The 22143-nt window shown below is 40.9% G+C and overlaps 2 protein-coding genes across 3 annotated transcripts in view; one reads left to right on the top strand and one right to left on the bottom strand.

Moving 5' to 3' along the window:
• Window positions 1-22143, bottom strand: part of galnt1 (UDP-N-acetyl-alpha-D-galactosamine:polypeptide N-acetylgalactosaminyltransferase 1) — a 168899-nt gene that overhangs the window by 36515 nt on the left and 110241 nt on the right. The window contains exon 1 of one of the 2 annotated variants that reach the window (XM_058084755.2): window positions 13125-13647. The exons of the other annotated variant lie outside the window; for it this stretch is intronic. The gene's annotated coding sequence lies outside the window, so the exon portion shown is untranslated. Of the gene's footprint in view, window positions 1-13124; window positions 13648-22143 lie in introns of those variants that run through there. 2 annotated transcript variants of the gene reach the window in all.
• ino80c (INO80 complex subunit C) lies at window positions 18091-21022 on the top strand. Its single transcript, XM_058084762.2, has 5 exons — window positions 18091-18386; window positions 18599-18724; window positions 18807-18918; window positions 19938-20005; window positions 20089-21022. The coding sequence occupies exons 1-5, from the start codon at window positions 18213-18215 to the stop codon at window positions 20218-20220; spliced, it is 612 nt and encodes a 203-aa protein (XP_057940745.2). The 5' UTR covers window positions 18091-18212; the 3' UTR covers window positions 20221-21022.

The following is a 22143-nucleotide window of genomic DNA, read 5'->3' as shown; positions in this document are numbered from 1 at the left end:
GGGGGCCAAGATCTAAATATATCCACATGCAACTTCCCTTTCGCACCAGCACGTCTCTAAAACCAGCTCGGGCTATCAATATTCCATTTAAGCAGTTCCGTCATTAGGTCGATATCCCGGCACATGGCATAACCACTGATAAGCTTCACAATTCCGTTCAGCATTTTCCTGAACACATAACGGGTCATATTCAATTTAATCACTGGCATGACTTTCCAGCATGCTTTATTGCAGGGGTCTCAAACTCAATTTACCTGGGGGCCACTGGATTTCGGGTCTGGGTGAGACTGGGCCGCATCAGGTTTTCAAAAAAACCCAAAAAACGCATTTATTAAAAACAGAAAAATGAATAAACTTTGCTTTGGTTTCGATTTTCTACAAGAAAAGCTCTGATAAATGAAAAATGAATAAACAAATCAAGAATAAAGAAAATCAATCAATCAGTAATAAATAAATATAATAATAATAATAATAAAACGGCAAATAATAAAAACTAGAGAGCTAGCGACCTAAACGGTAGCCTTCAAGTTATTTCCTTTAAACTTAAATAGCCAAAAACTTACCACTTCCACACGGACAGGGAGGATAACTATTAACAGTTATTTAACCTTTAACATGAACATTAATCAAACGTAATACTTTTTTCTGGGTACATGATACCATACAGCATCCATATCAAATTTGCGCGGGCCGCACTAACATTAAACTTTCATATCAAGGCGGGGGCCTCAAACTAGTGTCCTGCGGACCACATTTGGCCCGCGGGCCGCGTGTTTGAGACCCCTGATTGACAACATATTGCGCAACTGCAGGGTCTTGAGACACATGCCAACTCGCAAACTAGAGAGCTAGCGACCTAAACGGTAGCCTTCAAGTTATTTCCTTTAAACTTAAATAGCCAAAAGCTTACCACTTCCCCACGGATAGGGAGGATAACTATTAACAGTTATTTAACCTTTAACATGAACATTAATCAAACGTAATAATTTTTTCTGGGTACATGATACCATACAGCATCCATATCAAACTTTAACATTAAACTTTCATATCAAGGCGGGGGGCCTCAAACTTGTGTCCTGCGGGCCACATTTGGCCCGCGGGCCGTGTGTATGAGACCCCTGATTGACAACATATTGCGCAACTGCAGGGTCTTGAGACACATGCTAACTCGCAAACTAGAGAGCTAGCGACCTAAACGGTAGCCTTCAAGTTATTTCCTTTAAACTTAAATAGCCAAAAGCTTACCACTTCCCCACGGATAGGGAGGATAACTATTAACAGTTATTTAACCTTTAACATGAACATTAATCAAACGTAATAATTTTTTCTGGGTACATGATACCATACAGCATCCATATCAAACTTGCGCGGGCCGCACTAACATTAAACTTTCATATCAAGGCGGGGGCCTCAAACTAGCGTGTTTGAGACCCCTGATTGACAACATATTGCGCAACTGCAGGGTCTTGAGACACATGCTAACTCGCAAACTAGAGAGCTAGCGACCTAAACGGTAGCCTTCAAGTTATTTCCTTTAAACTTAAATAGCCAAAAACTTACCACTTCCACACGGATAGGGAGGATAACTCATTTCATTTTACATGGGGCAAGTTCGGGCAAGTAGTTCTCACCTTAAGGATTCCCCATGGGTAAGTAATTTTTGTTTTTAATGTAGAACCCTGAGGTCCTGTTGCACATGGAAAGTATGTAGTAAAGTAAAGGATGTGCACACACACACACACACACACACACACACACACACACACACGACAACAATGCTGCTGCTGTTCAGTAAGCCATCAGCCTGTAGTAACAGTTGATACGGTTATCAGTGTGACTGGGCTACAACCCCTTTCCACTCAAAGGGTCCATAGTCTCACGCACTCAAGGAAGCAGATAAAAGCCACAGATGAATGGTTGTGTCCATGTGGCCCCACAGGGAACGCTGAATTTTGGACAAGAAGAGTGACTTAAAGCACACAACTGCCACAGCGGGGGTCTTTCCCCTTGCTCTCGTTCCTCCCCGCTTCCTGCTTTACTCTCCGTTTGGCTCCTGCTGACATACAGCGTTTAAAGTCAGCCTACATGGAAACTATTAAGGATACAGAAAAGACACTTGAGGATCCAAACAACCTCAAAAGTGGACCTTCGAGGACAACAGTTACACAATGGAAAGTGTTTGTTTTGGGCTCACACAAGCCTAATTAAAACCCAGGAGAGGAAAACAAAAGGAAAAAACTTGCTCCTTGCACGGCTAATTAAAAGGGATTTTGCTATGCTACATGCTTTTTTTTTTTATTTGTGGTTGTTTTAGACACGTCATTTGTTTTGTTTGGCAAAATGAGGGCTGAGGGCGACGGCCACATGTGGCCCGCAGGACACTAGTTTGAGGCCCCCGCCTTGATATGAAAGTTTAATGTTAAAGTTTGATATGGATGCTGTATGGTATCATGTACCCAGAAAAAAATTATTACGTTTGATTAATGTTCATGTTAAAGGTTAAATAACTGTTAATAGTTATCCTCCCTATCCGTGTGGAAGTGGTAAGTTTTTGGCTATTTAAGTTTCAAGGAAATAACTTGAAGACTACTGTTTAGGTTGCTAGCTCTCTAGTTTGCGAGTTAGCACGTGTCTCAAGACCCTGCAGTTGCGCAATATGTTGTAAATCTGGGGTCTCAAACACATGGCCCGTGGGCCAAATGTGACCCACAGGACACTAGTTTGAGGCCCCCGCCTTGATATGGAAGTTTAATGTTCGTGCGGCCCGTGCAAGTTTGATATGGATGCTGTATGGTATCATGTACCCAGAAAAAATTATTACGTTTGATTAATGTTCATGTTAAAGGTTAAATGACTGTTAATAGTTATCCTCCCTATCCGTGTGGAAGTGGTAAGTTTTTGGCTATTTAAGTTTAAAGGAAATAACTTGAAGACTACCGTTTAGGTCGCTAGCTCTCTAGTTTGCGAGTTAGCATGTGTCTCAAGACCCTGCAGTTGCGCAATATGTTGTAAATAAAAAGAGTATAAATGTGACTATAGTCGTGTTTTGTCATGTCTACAGGGCTCTAATAATGCTTTGTTCATTTTAATCTGAAAAAAATAATGTCTACCCACCAACTGTATGTGGTTTCTTAAGTTTTTATTATTTGCCGTTTTATTATTATTATTATATTTATTTATTTATTACTGATTGATTGGTTTTCTGATGCGGCCCAGCGTTGCCCAGACCCTAGCTCCAGTGGCCCCCAGGTAAATTGAGTTTTATTTAGAATCAATTAATCGCTACAAACGAGTGATTACTTATAATTTTTGTAGAAGTCACTGTACCGCTTGTATAGCAGTACACATGTACTGAAAATGACTTCACAACACAAGTACATACACCAAGACCAACAGTCATGGTCTGGGGGCTGCAAGAGTAGTGCTGGCATTGGGGAGCAGTGGTTCATGGAGGATGTGACACCTTGGGAAACTGGGCCAAATGGCAGTTTTCCAACGTGATAAAGATTCCAAACACATGTCCGAGATAACAAAAGGGCCTTGCTGAGGAAGCTGAAGGTGAAAGTGACGAAATGAACCAAGTATGTCTTGGAACCTGAACCTGAACCCATTGACAATACAGTGGAACCTTGGTTAGCATAATGAAATGGACGCAAACTGAATCAATTTTTCCAATAAAAAAATCCAATGAATCTGTTCCAGAAAGATGCGTGTCATATTGTACGCTGACCGGAGAATGCACTCAAATCGAGGGAAAATTGTGGCTAACCGAGGCGGCTAACCGAGGTTCCGCTGTAGTGGCTGTTTTGACTTACATTTAATGATTGAGTGATGTGGTCTAACAGAGATAGCACAAAGGCAACAAGGCCAAGTCCAAACAGGATTCCCTTTTCAGGATGAAAGTGAGATTTGAGAGCCAAATCTTGATAAATCCTCGGTGTCGCCGCATTACAAGTCATCCGTTGCTGCTGCTACTATTGGCAAGTGAGTCTCATTAGAGCCCTGAGTGGCACTTTAGCCATTGCCCTTGACCAAGGCACTGGCTTCAGAAGTTGAAGATAATTACCCCCACTGCACTATGACTGCCCCTCTGCACTCTAAACAGCCGGTCTGACTCCAAAATCCCCTTTGAGTTTTTAATACAATGTTCTTTTTTGGATGGGTTATACGTTGCAGATACGTTGCAAAACATCGAGCAGAGCAGGGGTCTCAAACTCAATTTACCTGGGGGCCACTGGAGCTAGGGTCCTTTAAACTTAAATAGCCAAAAACTTACCACTTCCACACGGATAGGGAGGATAACTATTAACAGTTATTTAACCTTTAACATGAACATTAATCAAACGTAATACTTTTTTCTGGGTACATGATACCATACAGCATCCATATCAAACTTGCACGGGCCGCACTAACATTAAAATTTCATATCAAGGCTTGGGCCTCAAACTAGTGTCCTGCGGGCCACATTTGGCCCGCGGGGCGTGTGTTTGAGACCCCTGATTGACAACATATTGCGCAACTGCAGGGTCTTGAGACTCATGCTAACTCGCAAACTAGAGAGCTAGCGACCTAAACAGTAGCCTCCAAGTTATTTCCTTTAAACTTAAAAAGCCAAAAACTTACCACTTCCACACGGATAGGGAGGATAACTATTAACAGTTATTTAACCTTTAACATGAACATTAATCAAACGTAATAATTTTTTCTGGGTACATGATACCATACAGCATCCATATCAAACTTGCGCGGGCCGCACTAACATTAAAATTTCATATCAAGGCTTGGGCCTCAAACTAGTGTTCTGCGGGCCACATTTGGCCCGCGGGCCGCGTGTTTGAGACCCCTGGTTTAGCGTGTCTCTAATCACACAATAGTACAGGCTTCACTGACTCCAGACCCCAACTCACGAGATGAGACAATTGATGACCGTTTTGACCACCGTCATTTTACCCGGGCCATTCAATGTGGCAGCCGTAAATTCCCGCTCCCCTTCAAGGGCTGCTACATTCACACCCGTTTTCCAATTAAAAAAAAAGAGAGAATGCCGAGATTGTACTCAGAGCGGTGAAGGATTGTAACCCGAGTACAACATTCCGGTTCTCCTTACGAGTAAAATTGTCTATGCTGTTGTCACAGGCAATTCACACTCTTTGACCTTTGCAGCATTTCTTGAAACATCGTTTTTTCAACTGTATTGCATTGTACTGTACATTTGCAAAAACTTTCCGTGAACGCACACCATTTTGCACTGTTCCGTTTAATTTTCACTGTTCCGTCAGTATGAAGGCTCTGTATCTCGATGTGTAGTTTATTTCAGTCGGGGAAAAGCTGTTTGAGGTCATTTAGTCGTTATCGTTGCCTATTAAATTCGGCATACTGCTTCGTTTTGTGTTGATGGGCCTACCTTGCTCATTATTAATACTCCCATACGGGGGCTGTGGCTTTTTCACGAAGGGAGGGGGTTCACAGCATATAATGAGAGATGGTATCACGTTCACGAGGAAAGAGGTTTACCCTTCAGAAGTGACTCAAGGTACACATATTATTGTTAGAACATCTTTAAAAAGTCAATTTTCCATAAAAAGGCGAGAAATGTCAGCCTCTTAATATTCACGGCACTCCAATTACTTTTACGAGAACCGCATGTCTTACTGTGAACGAGGACAGCTTAGCTGGTAATTGGCGTACCTAAGAACCATAACGATAAATCATGATCTTAAGTGTCTATGCGCGGTATAAAAAATAAGCACGCTGTCATTCGTAACAGAGTAAATAGAGACATCTGTGTCAAAGTCTGCGTCACACGGCGGTTTCGCCACGAGTCAGCAAAAATGAGACGTATTCTACTTTACAACGGTGGGTAAAAAAAAAAGGGGGGGGGTGGGCAAGGAGCGGAGCAGAGCTGTCACCATGGAAACTATGCCTTTTTCCTGTCGGCTCGTATCTCGGGACTGAAACAGATGCTGTGAGCAACATACAGATGAAAGCAACACACTGTCACACCACGCAGGAAACTGGACCCAACTGGAAAAGGGTTAGCGGGCGCGACCTTCGCCGAGCAACTGAACGCTAGCTCGCTCTCGCCGCAAATGTTCCGCCGCATTTCTCTGTGTAAAAAGGACAAATTGTAAAGTCTTCATTCATATGGTGACAGTTTGAGCCTTAGGAGCTTTTCACAGGAAGTAGCTGTGCAGTCAACGCCATGGGAGGAAGTGACTGTAAAAAACAAGTATATAAGTGCAATTTGAGTCGTCCACCTGGCCTCGCACCAGTGGGATGGGGGGTGGGGGGGGGCTCGCTTTCGTATCAGATGCCGTAAAGCATATCAGCGTTGTGATACAAGTGAAAAAGTGTATTAATATGAACTTGTTTCCAAAGGTTTCAACTTTCTTTTGAAATTTTCTTCTAATAATATTATGACTACTACAAAACTATTACAAAAATTAAATTTTCCCCCTCAAAAAACCCAAAAAACCTTAAATTGTATTATGGAAAGCAGGAAGTGAACAAATGTAACAGTTACTGATTGTAAAAGTACCAGATGAAGGAGTAGGATTTAATAAGCTTTGCTTCTTCCTACTCCTTTTGAAAATGTGTATTAATATGAACTTGGGTCTGCCCTCCCCCCCATGTTTCCAAATATTTCAACTTTCTTTTTAAATAATCTGAGTGAATTTTCTTCTAATAATATTATGACTATTACAATAATATAACATTTTCCTTAATTTAATTTTCACAAAAAAAACAAAAAAAAACTTAAATTGTATTATGGAAAGCAGGAAGTGAACAAATGTAACAGTTACTGATAGTAAAAGTACCAGATGAAGGGGTAGGATTTAATAAGCTTTGCTTCTTCCTACTCCTTTTGAAAATGTGTATTAATATGAACTTGGGTCCGCCCCCCCCATGTTTCCAAATATTTCAACTTTCTTTTTAAATAATCTTAGTAAATTTTCTTCTAATAATATTATGACTATTACAATAATATTATAACATTTTCCTTAATTTAATTTCCCCCCCCCCAAAAAACCTTAAATTGTATTATGGAAAGCAGGAAGTGAACAAATGTAACAGTTACTGATTGTAAAAGTACCAAATGAAGGGGTGGGATTTAATAAGCTTTGTTTCTTCCTACTCCTTTCGGGCATGTGGAACTGTGAACTGATTATGTGATGCATTCAATTGTAATCTGATGCATGTTCAAATGAAATAAAACCATTACCAAATTTTTTTTGTTGACCTTTTGTAAATTTTTCTGTCTTTATTTTGATAATTCTACAAATTCAGACAAACATTTTTTAGCCTAAAACTGTGCTTGTGTTTATTGCTGAATGTTGACTACCTTTGAAAAGAGAACTAGATCGGGAAAGACTGAGGTGGCATCTTCACCTTGCTTTCTTATGATTTCTTATGAATATGAAAATATTGCATCATAACATCTACCACCATAGCGTTACAATGATTCTTCCTGTAATACATTATGAGAAAGACATAACCAATACAACCCAGTGCAGATACACACAAAAACCATATTGCGGTGCATTGACTATGTTCACTAATAACTTAGGATGTAAATGTTTACATTGGCCTTTAGTGGGTTCAAGCCAAAGTGTGAGCTAGAAAGGCTCCCTGGTGGCACTGACTGACCCACTTTGACGCAACTCTATCCCCGACATGACCCAGAGGAAAACCAGAGGACGCACACGGTCGCATACGGATGACAGAAACTGACCAACGAGAAGGAAGCAACTCTAAATGCTGCTGATGGATATCTGGCTTCATCCCTCTTGTTTTCTTTTGAACGTCATCAGAACATCGGCTCTTTGTGGTGCTGCTATCTGATCTAGACAAAGCGCTAACAACATCCAGTGTCACGACACAACACGAGTACCTGTAGACCGAGTGGTAAAGTGTTGTTTGGTTTTTTTTCAAGCTATCTTGGGAATATCCGACTAATAAAAAGGTGCAGGCAGTGAAGCACAGTTTTGTGATTGTAAATTGTACAGTACTAATAAATACAAGAACATGTACAGCAGTAGTTGTAGTAGTAGTTCCTCCAACAGCAACCTCTGCTTTCAGTGCCACGATCAGGGGTACGTTGAATACATTTATTAGCCTCCTTATTTCTTTTGGTGGCAAAGATGTAACAACGTGTAATGTAAGGAGAAAAGGTTCATACCTGTCATATGCTTTGGAACCGATAACACAAAGATAAGATACAGGCTTTTTTTTCCTTAAAATAAAAATAAAAATAAAAATAAAAAAAATAAAAATAAAAATAAAAATAAAAATAAAAATAAAAATAAAAATAAAAATAAAAATAAAAATAAAAATCCCTATTCACATACTGTATCTACATGGGTTGGTTATGACAATGTAAAAGTGGCACCACACGTCCTTTGATTTTTCAGTTGATTTTCCAGTTATTATGTAAATAAATGATGGATTTACAATACCTTTCCCCTGTTATTATTATAATTGTAATATTGTTATTGTTATTATCATTATTGTTATAATCTTTATCATTATTATTGTTATTATTATCACCAGTATTCTAATCATCATTAATATTACCATTTCCATCATTATAGTTGTAACAATTTTGGGATTTTTTTTAATAATTATTTAATTTTACAGACTTCATTGCTGTATCATTCCATCTGTTTTCTGAAATTCGCAGTATTTGTGCTTTTATTGTCAATTTATTAGCCCACTTTCCCCCCCCCCTAAGTGTAACATTTACATATCATTTTCTGGATTGCATGTGTCTAATCTTGTGCATTAAAAAACAAGAACTTGAGACTGTGTCACTTCTTTTCACTTCTTAGAAACATTCGATTCATTACACAGCAACTAACACTCAAACGTTATACCTCGGATGTATAGACACATGTATCAAAACTACTTTAATATAAAAAAAAAAACAATTGAAAGTGTTTCCACGACACATTTTGTTTGAGAAAATCGTTGAATCGGAGGAGCATGGAAAGCATAGAAAATGGCACTGCAATGCTGCTCTACCCGGTGCCCAAAGCAAGACGGGAGTTGACCTCTCATTGTAGCGCCCCAATGAATGCGTTGCAATGCAAAAAAAATTCTAAACTCATATATTGACATGTTTGTATATTTGTGCACATACCTTTTGAGTGTTAAGTTACTGTGTGATGAATTTAGCGATGTTAGCAAAGTGTTTTGATGACACCGTAGAAAATCAAGGAATATAAATGGGTATTTAAAAATAATGCAATATAATTTGTTGGCGCATACTTTATATTATAATAAAAATGCCTTTTTACGAATGAAATATAACATGCTCTGATTTATACTTTCTGCAGTAACCACTCTATGACAACAACACAACTTTAAGCACTACATTCATCCACAGTAACCAAACCTATAAAACTGATTCATGATCATTAATCTTCAAGCAAGGTTACAGCAAGGATATGAACACCCCCCCCCCCCTCCACCCCCTCTCCTTCTCCATTGCCACATTGTTAAAACACAGAACAGGATCTACAAAGCGGAGAAGCATCCACGTGAAAGACCGATTCCAACTCCGCCTCGCCCCGCCTCCCATGAGCGGGGGGCCGTGACGAGCATCGGCGACAAACCCAAATTAATGATGTGACAAACACCGAGATAAACACAGTCAGTGTCAGTCAGATATGCGGAGGATCAGTCAACATTAATTAAACCGAGTGAAGTCATCCGCTGAAACAAATTGGCAGGACTCATACTTTCACTATTAAATGATCCGCTGATTCATTCCAACAGTGATTCATTGGAGGCTCCGGCTAAAAAAATAAAAATAAAAAAAAAAAGTCTGGCTATAAAGAACAATGCTTAATTTATTTCTCCTGAGTCAAAGAAAAAAACAGTTTTGTCGCATAGACGGCATAAACTAATAAAATCCCCAAAGTATTTACGAATAGAGAGTCAAAATGGAAAATGTTTGCCTTTCATTTTTTGATAAATGAAACCACTTAGCGGCTTGTCAAATTTACTGCAGACTATCACACAACCAATAAACAGCCTGGTTTCATTTCCAACCGCTTCTTACTACGTTTGCTTTCATCTCAAGCAGCTGAAGCTTTCCAATAAAACTTCCAGATTTTACACACACACACACACACACACTGTTGCTGCTGTGTGTGTGTGTTTGCGTCTGACTACTTGGTCGTGAGCATGCAAGTGGTTCTGATCCTGCTATAGTCCCACAGTGGGAACAATGGCATTCCTGTGCTGCGAGCTCCAGGTGGCTGTGGAAACCCAATCCTAAAACTAAAGCAAGCCTAGCTGGCACACGGAGAGAGCTGGGAATGCTGCTGCCTCCCACCGGAGACATGTGCCAGAATGGCGCTATTGTTCCTGACGAGCTACGTACGAGCAATAAGAAATTCGCCGCCACGGATGACAAACAAACGCATCACAGATTTACACCTAGATATTAGGGATCTAACGGGGTGCAATGGGGTGCCGTGATCCCGGTTCAGCACGGACATCGATTTGAAGGTCACAATTAGGTTTATTTTTACAATTGCAACAATCACAGTCACAGTTTAAACAGACTAATTTATTAGTGAGTGGTTAGCACGCAGGCCTCACAGCTAGGAGACCTGAGTTCAATTCCACCCTCGGCCATCTCTGTGTGGAGTTTGCATGTTCTCCCCGTGCATGCGTGGGTTTTCTCCGGGTACTCCGGTTTCCTCCCACATTCCAAAAACATGCTAGGTTAATTAGCGACTCCAAATTGTCCATAGGTATGAATGTGAGTGTGAATGGTTGTTTGTCTATATGTGCCCTGTGATTGGCTGGCCACCGGTCCAGGGTGTACCCCGCCTCTCACCTCCAAAGTGAGCTGGGATAGGCTCCAGCACCCCCCGCAACCCTTGTGAGGATTAGCGGTAGAAAATGAATGAGTTCTCCTCCTATTTTGTGTGGAAGTGGTAACTTTTTGGCTTCTTATTTTGTCTTTCCCCACCCTAGGTCATCTCTGTGTGGAGTTTGCATGTTCTCCCCCGTGCATGCGTGGGTTTGTTTTCTCCGGGTACTCCGGTTTCCTCCCACGTTCCAAAAACATGCTGGGTTAATTAGCGACTCCAAATTGTCCATAGGTATGAATGTGAGTGTGAATGGTTGTTTGTCTATATGTGCCCTGTGATTGGCTGGCCACCAGTCCAGGATGTACCCCGTGTCTCGCCCCCAAAGTGAGCTGGGATAGGCTCCAGCACCCCCCGCAACCCTTGTGAGGATAAGCGGTAGAAAATGAATGAGTTCTCCTCCTATTTTGTGTGGAAGTGGTAACTTGTTGGCTTCTTATTTTGTCTTTCCCCACCCTCGGTCCTCTCTGTGTGCAGTTTGCATGTTCTCCCCGTGCATGCGTGGGTTTGTTTTCTCCGGGTACTCCGGTTTCCTCCCACATTCCAAAAACATGCTAGGTTAATTAGCGACTCCAAATTGTCCATAGGTATGAATGTGAGCGTGAATGGTTGTTTGTCTATATGTGCCCTGTGATTGGCTGGCCACCAGTCCAGGATGTACCCCGTCTCTCGCCCCCAAAGTGAGCTGGGATAGGTTCCAGCACCCCCTGCAACCCTCGTGAGGATAAGCGGTAGAAAATGTATGAATGAATGAGTTCTCCTCCTATTTTGTGTGGAAGTGGTAACTTTTTGGCGACTCCAAATTGTCCATAGGTATGAATGTGAGTGTGAATGGTTGTTTGTCTATATGTGCCCTGTGATTGGCTGACCACCAGTCCAGGGTGTACCCCGCCTCTCGCCTGAAGATAGCTGGGATAGGCTCCAGCACCCCCCGCGACCCTTGTGAGGATAAGCGGTAGAAAATGAATGAATGAATAAGGAATACTACTTTGCGTTAATACTCACGCTCATCTAGTCATCAGTCAGAACTCAGCCATGATGCATTCAAGGTCTTACCAAAAGTCTGATAATTTCAACTATCTTCAAAAATGCCTATTTTCCACACTTGGGTGTAAAAAATAGATTTTTGCTTTACAAATTAGGGGTTGCCGACCCGCCTCTGAAAAAAAAAATGTGCTGAGGCCAGACCACACTGTCAACACACATACACCGCACAGGAAACGCATCATACCAACTCCACGGCCTTGAAAATGAGGAACATGAATCATTTCCTCCTTATGTTGAATTAACACAAGTTTGAGGTGTGAAGAACACGACACACACAAACACACAAACCGACTTTAACGTTACATCCGCATCTTAAGGCAACCGTTATCATTATTTATAGCCAACCTGATGTTGAGAATACAATCAAAGCTGTCAAAGCTACAGGTTTCCTCCCTCAGGCAACACACAAACACACACACACCTGTGATAAATAATAGATCCTCCTCTCTTTCAGGGACATGACAGATTCATTTGACTGCATACTTGTCACATCTTCATCAACTCTGCTTCATGATGACAGTGAATCAATTTCCCTCCCATCGTAGATCATTACATTCCTCTTAATGCACGGTTCTCTCGGTGCTTGCACTGAGTTTTTCCACGTTTGGAAAACAGATTACAGATGTGCTTTCTGATTGGCCGTTGACCGGTCCAGGGTGCGCCCAGCTGGGATAGGCTCCAGCTCATCGCAGCCCCAAATGAGGATAAGTTGAGTAGAAACTAGAAACTGGATGGATGTTCAAAGTATGTTCAAGCACTGCATGACATGCTATTATATTTGTCGAGAAGGCCAAAAAAGAATAATATGTTTTTTCTCTCATTAATGTGACAGTACTGCAAATTTAGAGTACACACATTTACACAGACAATAACAACAAAGTATGTCCAGACAGGGCAGCATCATGCATTATTATTTTCAGAGCTGCATGAAGGTTCCATCACAAATTTGTATCCGTGTTAAAAAAAATAATAATCCATGCAAACTTCTGTTATTGCAGCAAATAAAAAGTGTGATGAAATTATATTATTAGCACATCCTATTCCGTTAACTTGCCTGCCTCTGTCAACAAGAACTACCATAGCGCCTGATCGCGGCTACTAACATGTCACTGGGGGACAAGCAACCTGGCGCTGGGACAACATGGCAACGACAAGGTTGTTTATTTCAAGAAAAAAAAAATAATTCTCGCTTACCTTGATTTAACAGAGTGACGCGGCAGCTCCGAGTCCGCCCGAGACTATCCACAAAACTCCCCCCCGGCTATGGTACCAAGTGTCGCGGCTAAAGTTAGCTAGCTACGTTAGCTTCCACGGCTAACGACTAGGGGGGGCGAGCCTCCTGTGTGTCACTGCCGTCGAACACCAACCTTTTACGGCATGGAAAAAAAGGAGCTTAGCGTAAAGGCCGACGAGCACATCTACGCGGCCGTGGCCCGACGTCTACAGCCGATGTGAGCTGGGACATCCATGAGGGTTAAGTAGGGTGGATACGACGGCTGAAGGAAAGGATTGCGCGGCTGGCTGGCTGGCTGGCTGGCTGGATGACTGAGCGCCGTCCCTCGCGGTTGCCGGGGCGGACGTGCTGCCTCTGGCTGGCCGGGACCTTATGTGAGAGAGCGGGGAGGAGGGGAGAGTGTGGCTCCTGATGCACGGAGGGGGACGCACAGGCAGCCAGCATCACTGTTCATCCCTCCCTTCACTGCTTCAACCCGGAAGGAATACCACCACACTGAGCCCATCCTCTTCAGAAAAAAAAAATATGGAGACATTTAAAATCCATTCACATCAAACAAGGACTATAAAAGCCTCTTGCATGCATCTTAATTTAAAAAAAAATACATTACAATTTGTTTCTCAAAAATGACATATCCAAAATATTACACCCCATCCACAAAGTCTACATAGTTAACAAATAATTGGAAGTGTACATATTAAGCGCCACTAAGTACTGTATATGTACATGAAGATGGAACGCTTTAAAAAATACTTAATATCTTCATAAAATTAAATAATTGCAAAAATTTCCACAAAATAAAACATTAAAAGTGTGCAGTCTGCAGACTTTAGAGGTCATATCATATCAACCGGGATTTGAACATTGCCAAAGTTGCTATTTGTCTCACATCTTTTGGAAAACTGTCAGTATAAAACTAAAACACTCACTGTATTTAGTCTTAGATCCCAAGATGGTTCATGTAGCTCTAGGGTTAAGTGGCTGTGTGATGATTTTAATGTTTTTTTTTGTAAGAGGACACTGTGACTTGGACTGTTAGCATCCTGCGATTTCTGATGGGTTGACTGATTTGTGACAGCTTGTGATTGGCTACTGTCAAAGTAAGAGCTACCACTTCCTCACTGAGAGCGAGAGCGGCACAGTATTTAAACAATTAGTAGTATTTCGGAAGTACAGGCGATGTCATGAGACCAGAATCTGGTCATAAATTATCCGCACCAATCTATAAGGTTTATACACCGGACATTATGGTAAATAATTTACATAATTTGCTTGCCTGAACCAATGAAAAAACACATTGTTAGAATTAAGCAATCAGTTTTTCTTGGTGAGACATTTCTTACATAATCTTGACTGAACCAAAGTGCACCGTGTTGACTCCCAGAAACTCCTTCTTGTGAACAAAATGGGAATTTTGTTTGAACATTCCAAAGCACAGAACGATAGAACACACAGAGACTTAACATTCTGAAGGCTTATCTTCCTACCTTGAATGCTGGACAGTGGAACACCAGATTGTGTCTTTGAAATGCTAAGCAGTGTTTAAGTACATTTACTTATGGTCATTGCAACCCCTCCTCTTTCTTTGGAAAAAAAAAAAAAAAAAAAACACTCCCAGGGCAAACAATGTGTCAAACAAAGACGCCTCTGCACGGTTTTTGCCCGGCTGCAGAAACACAAGGTATGAAGTACTGAAGCTTCTTTTCGCTGATCCCCATTTATCAAGTGTTGAAGAAACATCAACTTATTTTCTCTGGACAGTTCGAGAACATTTTGGGAATTATTGGAAAGCCAAATGTTGTTTTTGGTCTGCCACATGCAAGCATCCCCACCTGAAAAACAGAAACTCACTGTCCAAAGTGAGGCCACATTGGTTAGCATTTTGTGTTCATTTGCATTGTTTGATTCTGTTACATCCCAAAAGGTGTCTAGGGTAGGGTAGGGTGTAACAAATAAAAAGAAAAACAGCATACTTGTAGGTCAAAAATATTAAGTATTTAATGAATAAAAAACAATCTCCACAAAGTCTGGATACGGAACAAAAAAAATCCTCAAAACCAGGACGTTGGGTTGGCCCGGATAATAACGTAAGATGATCCATTAACAGATGGAATCAGAGTCAACATGGCTCGGATCGACATCCATACAATTGTGGTGTGTTCAAGGACCGCCAAACAAAGCAGGGCGTGTCAGTGCTTGAGGAAAAAAAAATTTCAGTGAGGTAAAAAAAAAAAAAACATGTAAAAAATGTTGGGCTTCTTACTTCTTTTCTTGTTTTTTGACCAAAAATCCACAAATTTGCAAAGACGTGAATGCTGAATCACCGGGTGCCACACTGAGCTTTCCTGTTAAAACTGCAAAAAAAACAAAAAAAATCTGCTTTGGTTTAATATGCATTCATAATGCTGAGTATGTCATTTTAAAAGCATATTATGTAAAAAGGTTAGTAGAGTTTTTTCTACTCCGGTGACATGCAAGCGAGTACCCCAAGCTACTTATTGATCTCGACTGGTGCTCGTACAGTATGTGTCAATGTTGATAATGGGAATAGATGGCTCGTGCATGTATTTGCGCAAACGTGTGGGCGGATTTGAAATGCATATGAACATTTTGACTAACACAAAGGCTATCATGAAATGTGAAGAGGCGGGTTTTAAATGTCTACCACCCACCTCTATGTATAAATAGGAGGCCTCTGTCTGTGTTTGTTCATCTATGACAGCCAAAGACTGACTACCAGTGGTGTGCAGGCAGGGTCAGCGAGGCCTAAACACGATCAGAAACACATTCAGAATGTGGAATCAAACTATGGAATGGATTGAGTAAGGAAATCAAACAATGCACAACGATGAGCCAATTCAAGAAACAATACAAGCAGTTGATGTTTGCTAAATACAAGGATGGAGAGTCTTGAACCAGTCCTGATGTGCTATATATATCACTATATTGACACTTACTATGGTACCCATTATGGCATTGGATGCTCATATCACCTCATACTTCAGTACGTGACAAAAAAAAAAAATTAAAAAAATGTTTTATGAAAAAATATAAATTAAATTAAATTAAATTAAATTAAATTAAATTAAATTAAATTAAATTAAATTAAATTAAATTAAATTAAATTAAATTAAATTAAATTCATCTTGTACTTTGGTATGTGACAAAAAAAATAAAACAAATAAAAACAAAACCCAAAAAAAACTATATTAGGAAAGCAGGAAGTGAACAAATGTAACAGTTACTGATTGTAAAAGTACCAGATGGAGGGGTAGGATTTAATAAGCTTTGCTTCTTCCTACTCCTTTTGGACATGTGGAACTGGGAACTGATTATGTGATGCATTCAATTGTAATCTGATGCATGTTCAAATGAAATTAAACCATTACCATTACAGGTCTCTTTTACCTTCCCGCGCACGAAATGTGGCCCCCGTTGGAAGATGCGTTTAGGGAGGGGCGGCCCTGCTCCTGATAACGTTGATAAAAGGTGGACAGATTTATTGGTTGACTTTGTCTTGCCATTCTGGTGTTGGTACCATTTATACAGAACAGTGACTTTGAAAAAATCACTTCCTGTGTTTATATTGAAGTGTAAAATGGCATGAGACGGGCCCTGTTGCGTTTAAAGCTATTGTCGTTCTCCGATTGTATTTAGTCTTAGATCCCAAGATGGTTCATGTAGCTCTAGGGTTAAGTTGCTGTGTGATGATTTTAACGTTTTTTTTTGTAAGAGGACACTGTGACTTGGACTGTTGGCATCCCGGCAACAGGTTTGTTACAGCTTGCGATTGGCTCCTGTCAAAGTAAGAGCTACCACTTCCTCACTGAGAGCGAGAGCGGCACAGTATTTAAACAATTTGTAGTATTTCGGACGTATAGGCGATGTCATGAGACCAGAATCTGGTTATAAATTACTGGCGTCTGTCTGCAAGGCACGCGGATTAATGCATTCTCTGCTATTGCAGCACAGCAATAGCAATTCTGCAGGATCTCTATGGGAAAGACTCACAAGATAAGCAAGGATGTTCTTCTGTTTTCCACTCACACACACACACTAAGTCGCTCGAATGACACCAGCAGCCCTCACTTAATCAAGCTCTGTGCTGTGTTGAATTTCGGATTTGGAGCTTCCTTGTAGTGTGGAGGTGTCTGATTCCTTGATAGACCCTTCCTTTCCCCCTTGCAGGCTTAGAAAGATACACGAAAGGCACTTTCCCATCAAACGTTGTTGCATTGACAAGCAAAGGCCCACTCAAGGCCCCTAAGGCGTAGCAGTCTACTCTTAACCAATCAGAACATTCCTGGAGGGAGTTCTAGCTTGTTTGACCCTATACTTAACCAGCCAGATTTATAGGATCTCTGAATGTTTGTGATTCAGAAATAACAGCTCCACACGTGTGGATTTTTGATTTAAAAAATAGTTTTTGTTTTATTCTAGGAGTCCACTGGTGCCAGTTTGCGCCAATAGTCAATCTTGCTGCAAATGTATATCTAAACCAGTAGAAACTAGTAGAAAATAATTATTATCAGCGACTTTGACTTGTTTTGTCTGATTGTCAAGGCAATTGGGACATTGATGATTCGGGATGGACTCAAAGATAAACTAATCAGACCCTGCCGGTTAAAAGTTACTGTCAATAGCGTGGCCGTGAAGTTTTTACTTTTTGTTTTGCCATTTGAAACGTAGAAAAAGAGCTAAAAATAAAAGAGGAAACTACAACTGGCTTTGTATAATAGTGTCATTTTACAAGTTACTACACCGTTTTTTTACAACATAAATAATTATAATGTTAATAACAGTCGATCATAATAGTGTTAATATCTTAATAATAATGTTAAAAACAATAGTATGGATATTGTTAGCTATAGATTATACTGTTTGCGACGCTTCCGGGTCACGTGTCACAAGAAAAAGGAAGTGAAATAAATCAACATCCGTTTGCCGGGACCTGTCTGGGGCTGTGGAGAGCAGCTAATGCTAACGGGACGTGAAAAAGCTACATTAAAATACATTTTATTAATCGTTGTGGAGAAATAGAGCAACATATGGCATCCCAACTCCCTGTAACGATCAAGAGTCAGCCGGTGGCCGGCAACCATGCTGCTTTACGGGGGAAGAAACGTCCCTGTAGTCCGGCGGTGTCTGCCGCCGCTGCTCAGCCTTCGAGCGGGGGTAACAGGAGGAAGAAAACTCAAGTTATCCAAGGGTCACAGAATCAGGTATAAACCAAATGGCTCATACTGTAAGAGTACATTACTACTCTCCGTCTGTTAATTTTTACATTTTATTCCTTCTTTCGTACTGGAAATCGACTGCTGTTGACGCCATCTTTGTTTGTTGACAACATGTAACTTTGAGCTCAAGTTACTTATTTTAAATAATCGTCACCATTTCATGTTGACATGTGAAACACTCATTGTGTTCTTTTCAGATATCAGCAGTAGAAGCAGTGTGTGATATGAAAACAGTCGGATCAGTGGACAACACACCAACAACCGCCATCAACACAGAATCCTCTCAAACCAAACCCCCACCGTTCAAGGACCCTTCCTTCACGGTGGCTGCCACTTGATAATTAGCATTGCTTTGTTTTTGTGGCTTCTTCATTAAATTCACACCTTTACTCTCCATCATGACAGCATTCCGGGATTGGCGGAGCGGCGGCGGGTAAAAAAAACAGAACATGGAAGAATCTCAAGCAAATTCTGGCTTTGGAACGGACGCTACCCTGGAAGCTGAACGACCCCAATTGTGAGTTCCACTTGTAAGCGACGATCGGCATTCTATTTGTTCAACATTTAATAGAAATTGAAATAATTAAAAGAATATGAAACTTGTATTAACAGTACAGACAATGTAGCATTTTAACTTTACTAACTTTACTAGTGTAAAAATAGTGTAAAAAGACTGTCTTGCATTAATCTTAGTGGGTTATTGTCAACCTAGCCATATTGTACCGAGCAGCCAGGACAAAGATAGTCCTGTCTTGAAATGGGTTACATATATAATTCTGTGATTATCATTGTAATCCCAGTTTATGGATAATTAGTGGGTAATTGTAAGTTATTAATTATTTAATGCTATTAATTTATTATGTAATGTGTAAAACTAAGACAGGAACAACATCAAATTAAAAGCACAAAGGAAATAGAGAGCCATGATCCACCACTAGAGTCTGGAGTTTGTTTTTCAGAGAGTGGTAACAGGCAGTGTAACATGAATTAACTTTTGGTTGTGAAAAAATTGAACAAATATGTACATTAGCATTCAATATCAATATCGTGCAATATCCATTCCCACATAGTATCAACATTTGGGACTAAATAGGTGTAAGTAAAATGAAAAAAAATACAGTATAGTCGTCTATCTGTGCAGCATGAGGAAAAAGTTAGCACACGCACACACCTATGGTGCGTTCACAGACCGTCAAACAAAGTGGCACGGGTTGCCGCTCGCCAAACATGCAAAATTGTGGGATTTCTAATTGTATATTATTTTTTAATATAATTATAGCCCATAATTTTCCAAAATATGCAGCTGTCAGACTCCATAATATAAACGTCTCCCAAAATCCTGTACAATAAGTGCAATAAACTGTGCAATAAACCGTGCAATAAATTAAAATTTTGTGTTTTTTGAATTCTGCTTTTAATGAAGGCAAAGCTTATCTTATTTATGAATGAATGAATGACAACGAGCTACATTGTGAATATTTACAGTACAATGCACATGCAATATAATCATCCATGTCTTATTTTGTGCATCCACAGACTACAACATTGATGCCCCTCCCTCACTGAAACCAGCCAAAAAATACTCAGACATCTCCGGATTACCTGTAAGCAACTTTAGGGATTATTTAATAAAGTAAACGCAATAACATATCTATTATTATTATTATTATTTCTCATATTCCCTCAGGCCAGTTACACAGACCCGCAGACCAAACTACGCTTCACATCCACAGAGGAGTTCTCATACATCCGCCTCCTCCCCACTGATGTCGTCACGGGCTACCTGGCCCTGCGGAAGGCAACCTGTATCGTACCGTGACAGCTAACCGGCGTTTTAGTCGTTCACAGACGACAATGGATAACCCGGATCACAGTGTTCGATGAGCACTGAGAGACTGGTTTAAGTTCTCATCAGCTGGGTGTTGATAGAATGCACAGTGCCCCCTTGTGGTTGTCACTTTAAAGTGCAGGCTATATTTTCTGTGAAAATATACTCGAGTAACATGAATTTCACGTTCATGCATGTAATACAAGAAAAAAGCCATTTTGAATTATAGTACTAGTTATCAATAGTTCTACATGATTTTAATTATCCATCTATTTTCTATGTTGCTTATCCTCGCAGGCACGGTATGCTGGAGCCTATGACACCAAACTTTGGGCGAGAGGCGGGGTACACGCTGGACCGGTGGCCAGCCAATCAGAGGGCACATGTAGACAAACAACCATTCACACTCACATTCATAACTATGGATAATGTGGAGTCGTCAATTAACCTAGCATGTTTTTGGAATGGAGACTCATTCATTCATTCATTCATTTTCTACCGCTTTTTCCTCACGAGGGTCGCGGGGGGTGCTGGAGCCTATCCCAGCTGTCTTTGGGCGAGAGGCGGGGTACACCCTGGACTGGTCGCCAGCCAATCACAGGGCACATATAGACAAACAACCATTCACACTCACATACCTATGGATAATGTGGAGTTGCCAATTAAACTAGCATGTTTTTGGAATCGAACTCCATACAGATGTGCCCAAACGGAGACTCAAACAATTTTAATTCATCTATAATTTTTTTTTACTCCTATACACAAATGAGACTTATTTGTCACAATTGGCAGTATTGTTTTCCACACCCTGGACTGGTGGCCAGCCAATCACAGGGCACATATAGACAAACAACCATTCACACTCACATTCATACCTATGGACAATTTGGAGTGGCTAATTAACCTAGCATGTTTTGGAATGTGGGAGGAAACCGGAGTACCCGGAAAAAACCCACACATGCACGGGGAGAACATGCAAACTCCACACAGAGATGACCGAGGGTGGGGAAAGACAAAATAAGAAGCCAAAAAGTTACCACTTCCACACAAAATAGGAGGAGAACTAATTCATTCATTCATTTTGTACCGCTTATCCTCACGAGGGTTGCGGGGGTGCTGGAGCCTATCCCAGCTGTCTTTGGGCGAGAGGCGGGGTACACCCTGGACTGGTGGCCAGCCAGCCAATCACAGGGCACATATAGACAAACAACCATTCACACTCACATTCATACCTATGGACAATTTGGAGTGGCTAATTAACCTAGCATGTTTTTGGAATGTGGGAGGAAACCGGAGTACCCGGAGAAAACCCACACATGCACGGGGAGAACATGCAAACTCCACACAGAGATAGCCGAGGGTGGAATCGAACTCGGGTCTCCAAGCTGTGAGGCCTGCGCGCTAACTACTCGGCTAATTAATGAATACGTTTTTTTGTAAAGTTACCTTATTTTTTCCCCACACAAATCATGTTCACGATATTCTAGATATATTTTTTCACATTGTCAGAGCCCTCCAGACATGAAATAACACCCCTATAGTCACCTTGACATTTCTATGACCCAATATAGTAGATGTAATCATAAATAAGACATTCATTCATTGAATGAATGTCTCCGGAGTACCTGGAGAAAACCCACGCATGCACGGGGAGAACATGCGTGTGAGGTCTGCGCGCTAACCACTAGACCACCGTGCCCACCTGTTGAGTTGCTAAATAATATTATATCAGCCTCAAGAACCTTGATTGGTTACATGAAAATGGCTCAGCAAACCTTGTCTGAATGTCAAACAAGTATTTTTGCAATATCCCTCTTGGGAATTGACACGTCCATTTGCTAAGATTTGAGCCTCTTACTTGGCACATTCCTAATGAATGTCCAGGTGGGCGCCAGCAGCAGAGTGGCTGCTGTC

Source organism: Doryrhamphus excisus, linkage group LG17, assembly GCF_037039965.1.
Source record: "Doryrhamphus excisus strain RoL-2023G ecotype Guam linkage group LG17, RoL_Dexc_Guam_v1.1, whole genome shotgun sequence".
NCBI classification, from domain to species: Eukaryota; Metazoa; Chordata; class Actinopteri; order Syngnathiformes; family Syngnathidae; genus Doryrhamphus; species Doryrhamphus excisus.
The sequence above is the reverse complement of the archived record's forward strand: the minus strand, read 5'-3'. Positions and strand labels throughout refer to the sequence as shown.

What these genes read in the sequence shown, in the direction of transcription:
- ino80c (XM_058084762.2), top strand. Translation starts at nt 18,213, where the DNA reads ATGGCATCCCAACTCCCTGTAACGATCAAGAGTCAGCCGGTGGCCGGC. An exon ending in TCAAGGACCCTTCCTTCACG is followed by an intron (nt 18,725 to 18,806) that starts GTGGCTGCCACT and finishes CCATCATGACAG; the next exon opens with CATTCCGGGATTGGCGGAGC. An exon ending in GAAGCTGAACGACCCCAATT is followed by an intron (nt 18,919 to 19,937) that starts GTGAGTTCCACT and finishes GTGCATCCACAG; the next exon opens with ACTACAACATTGATGCCCCT.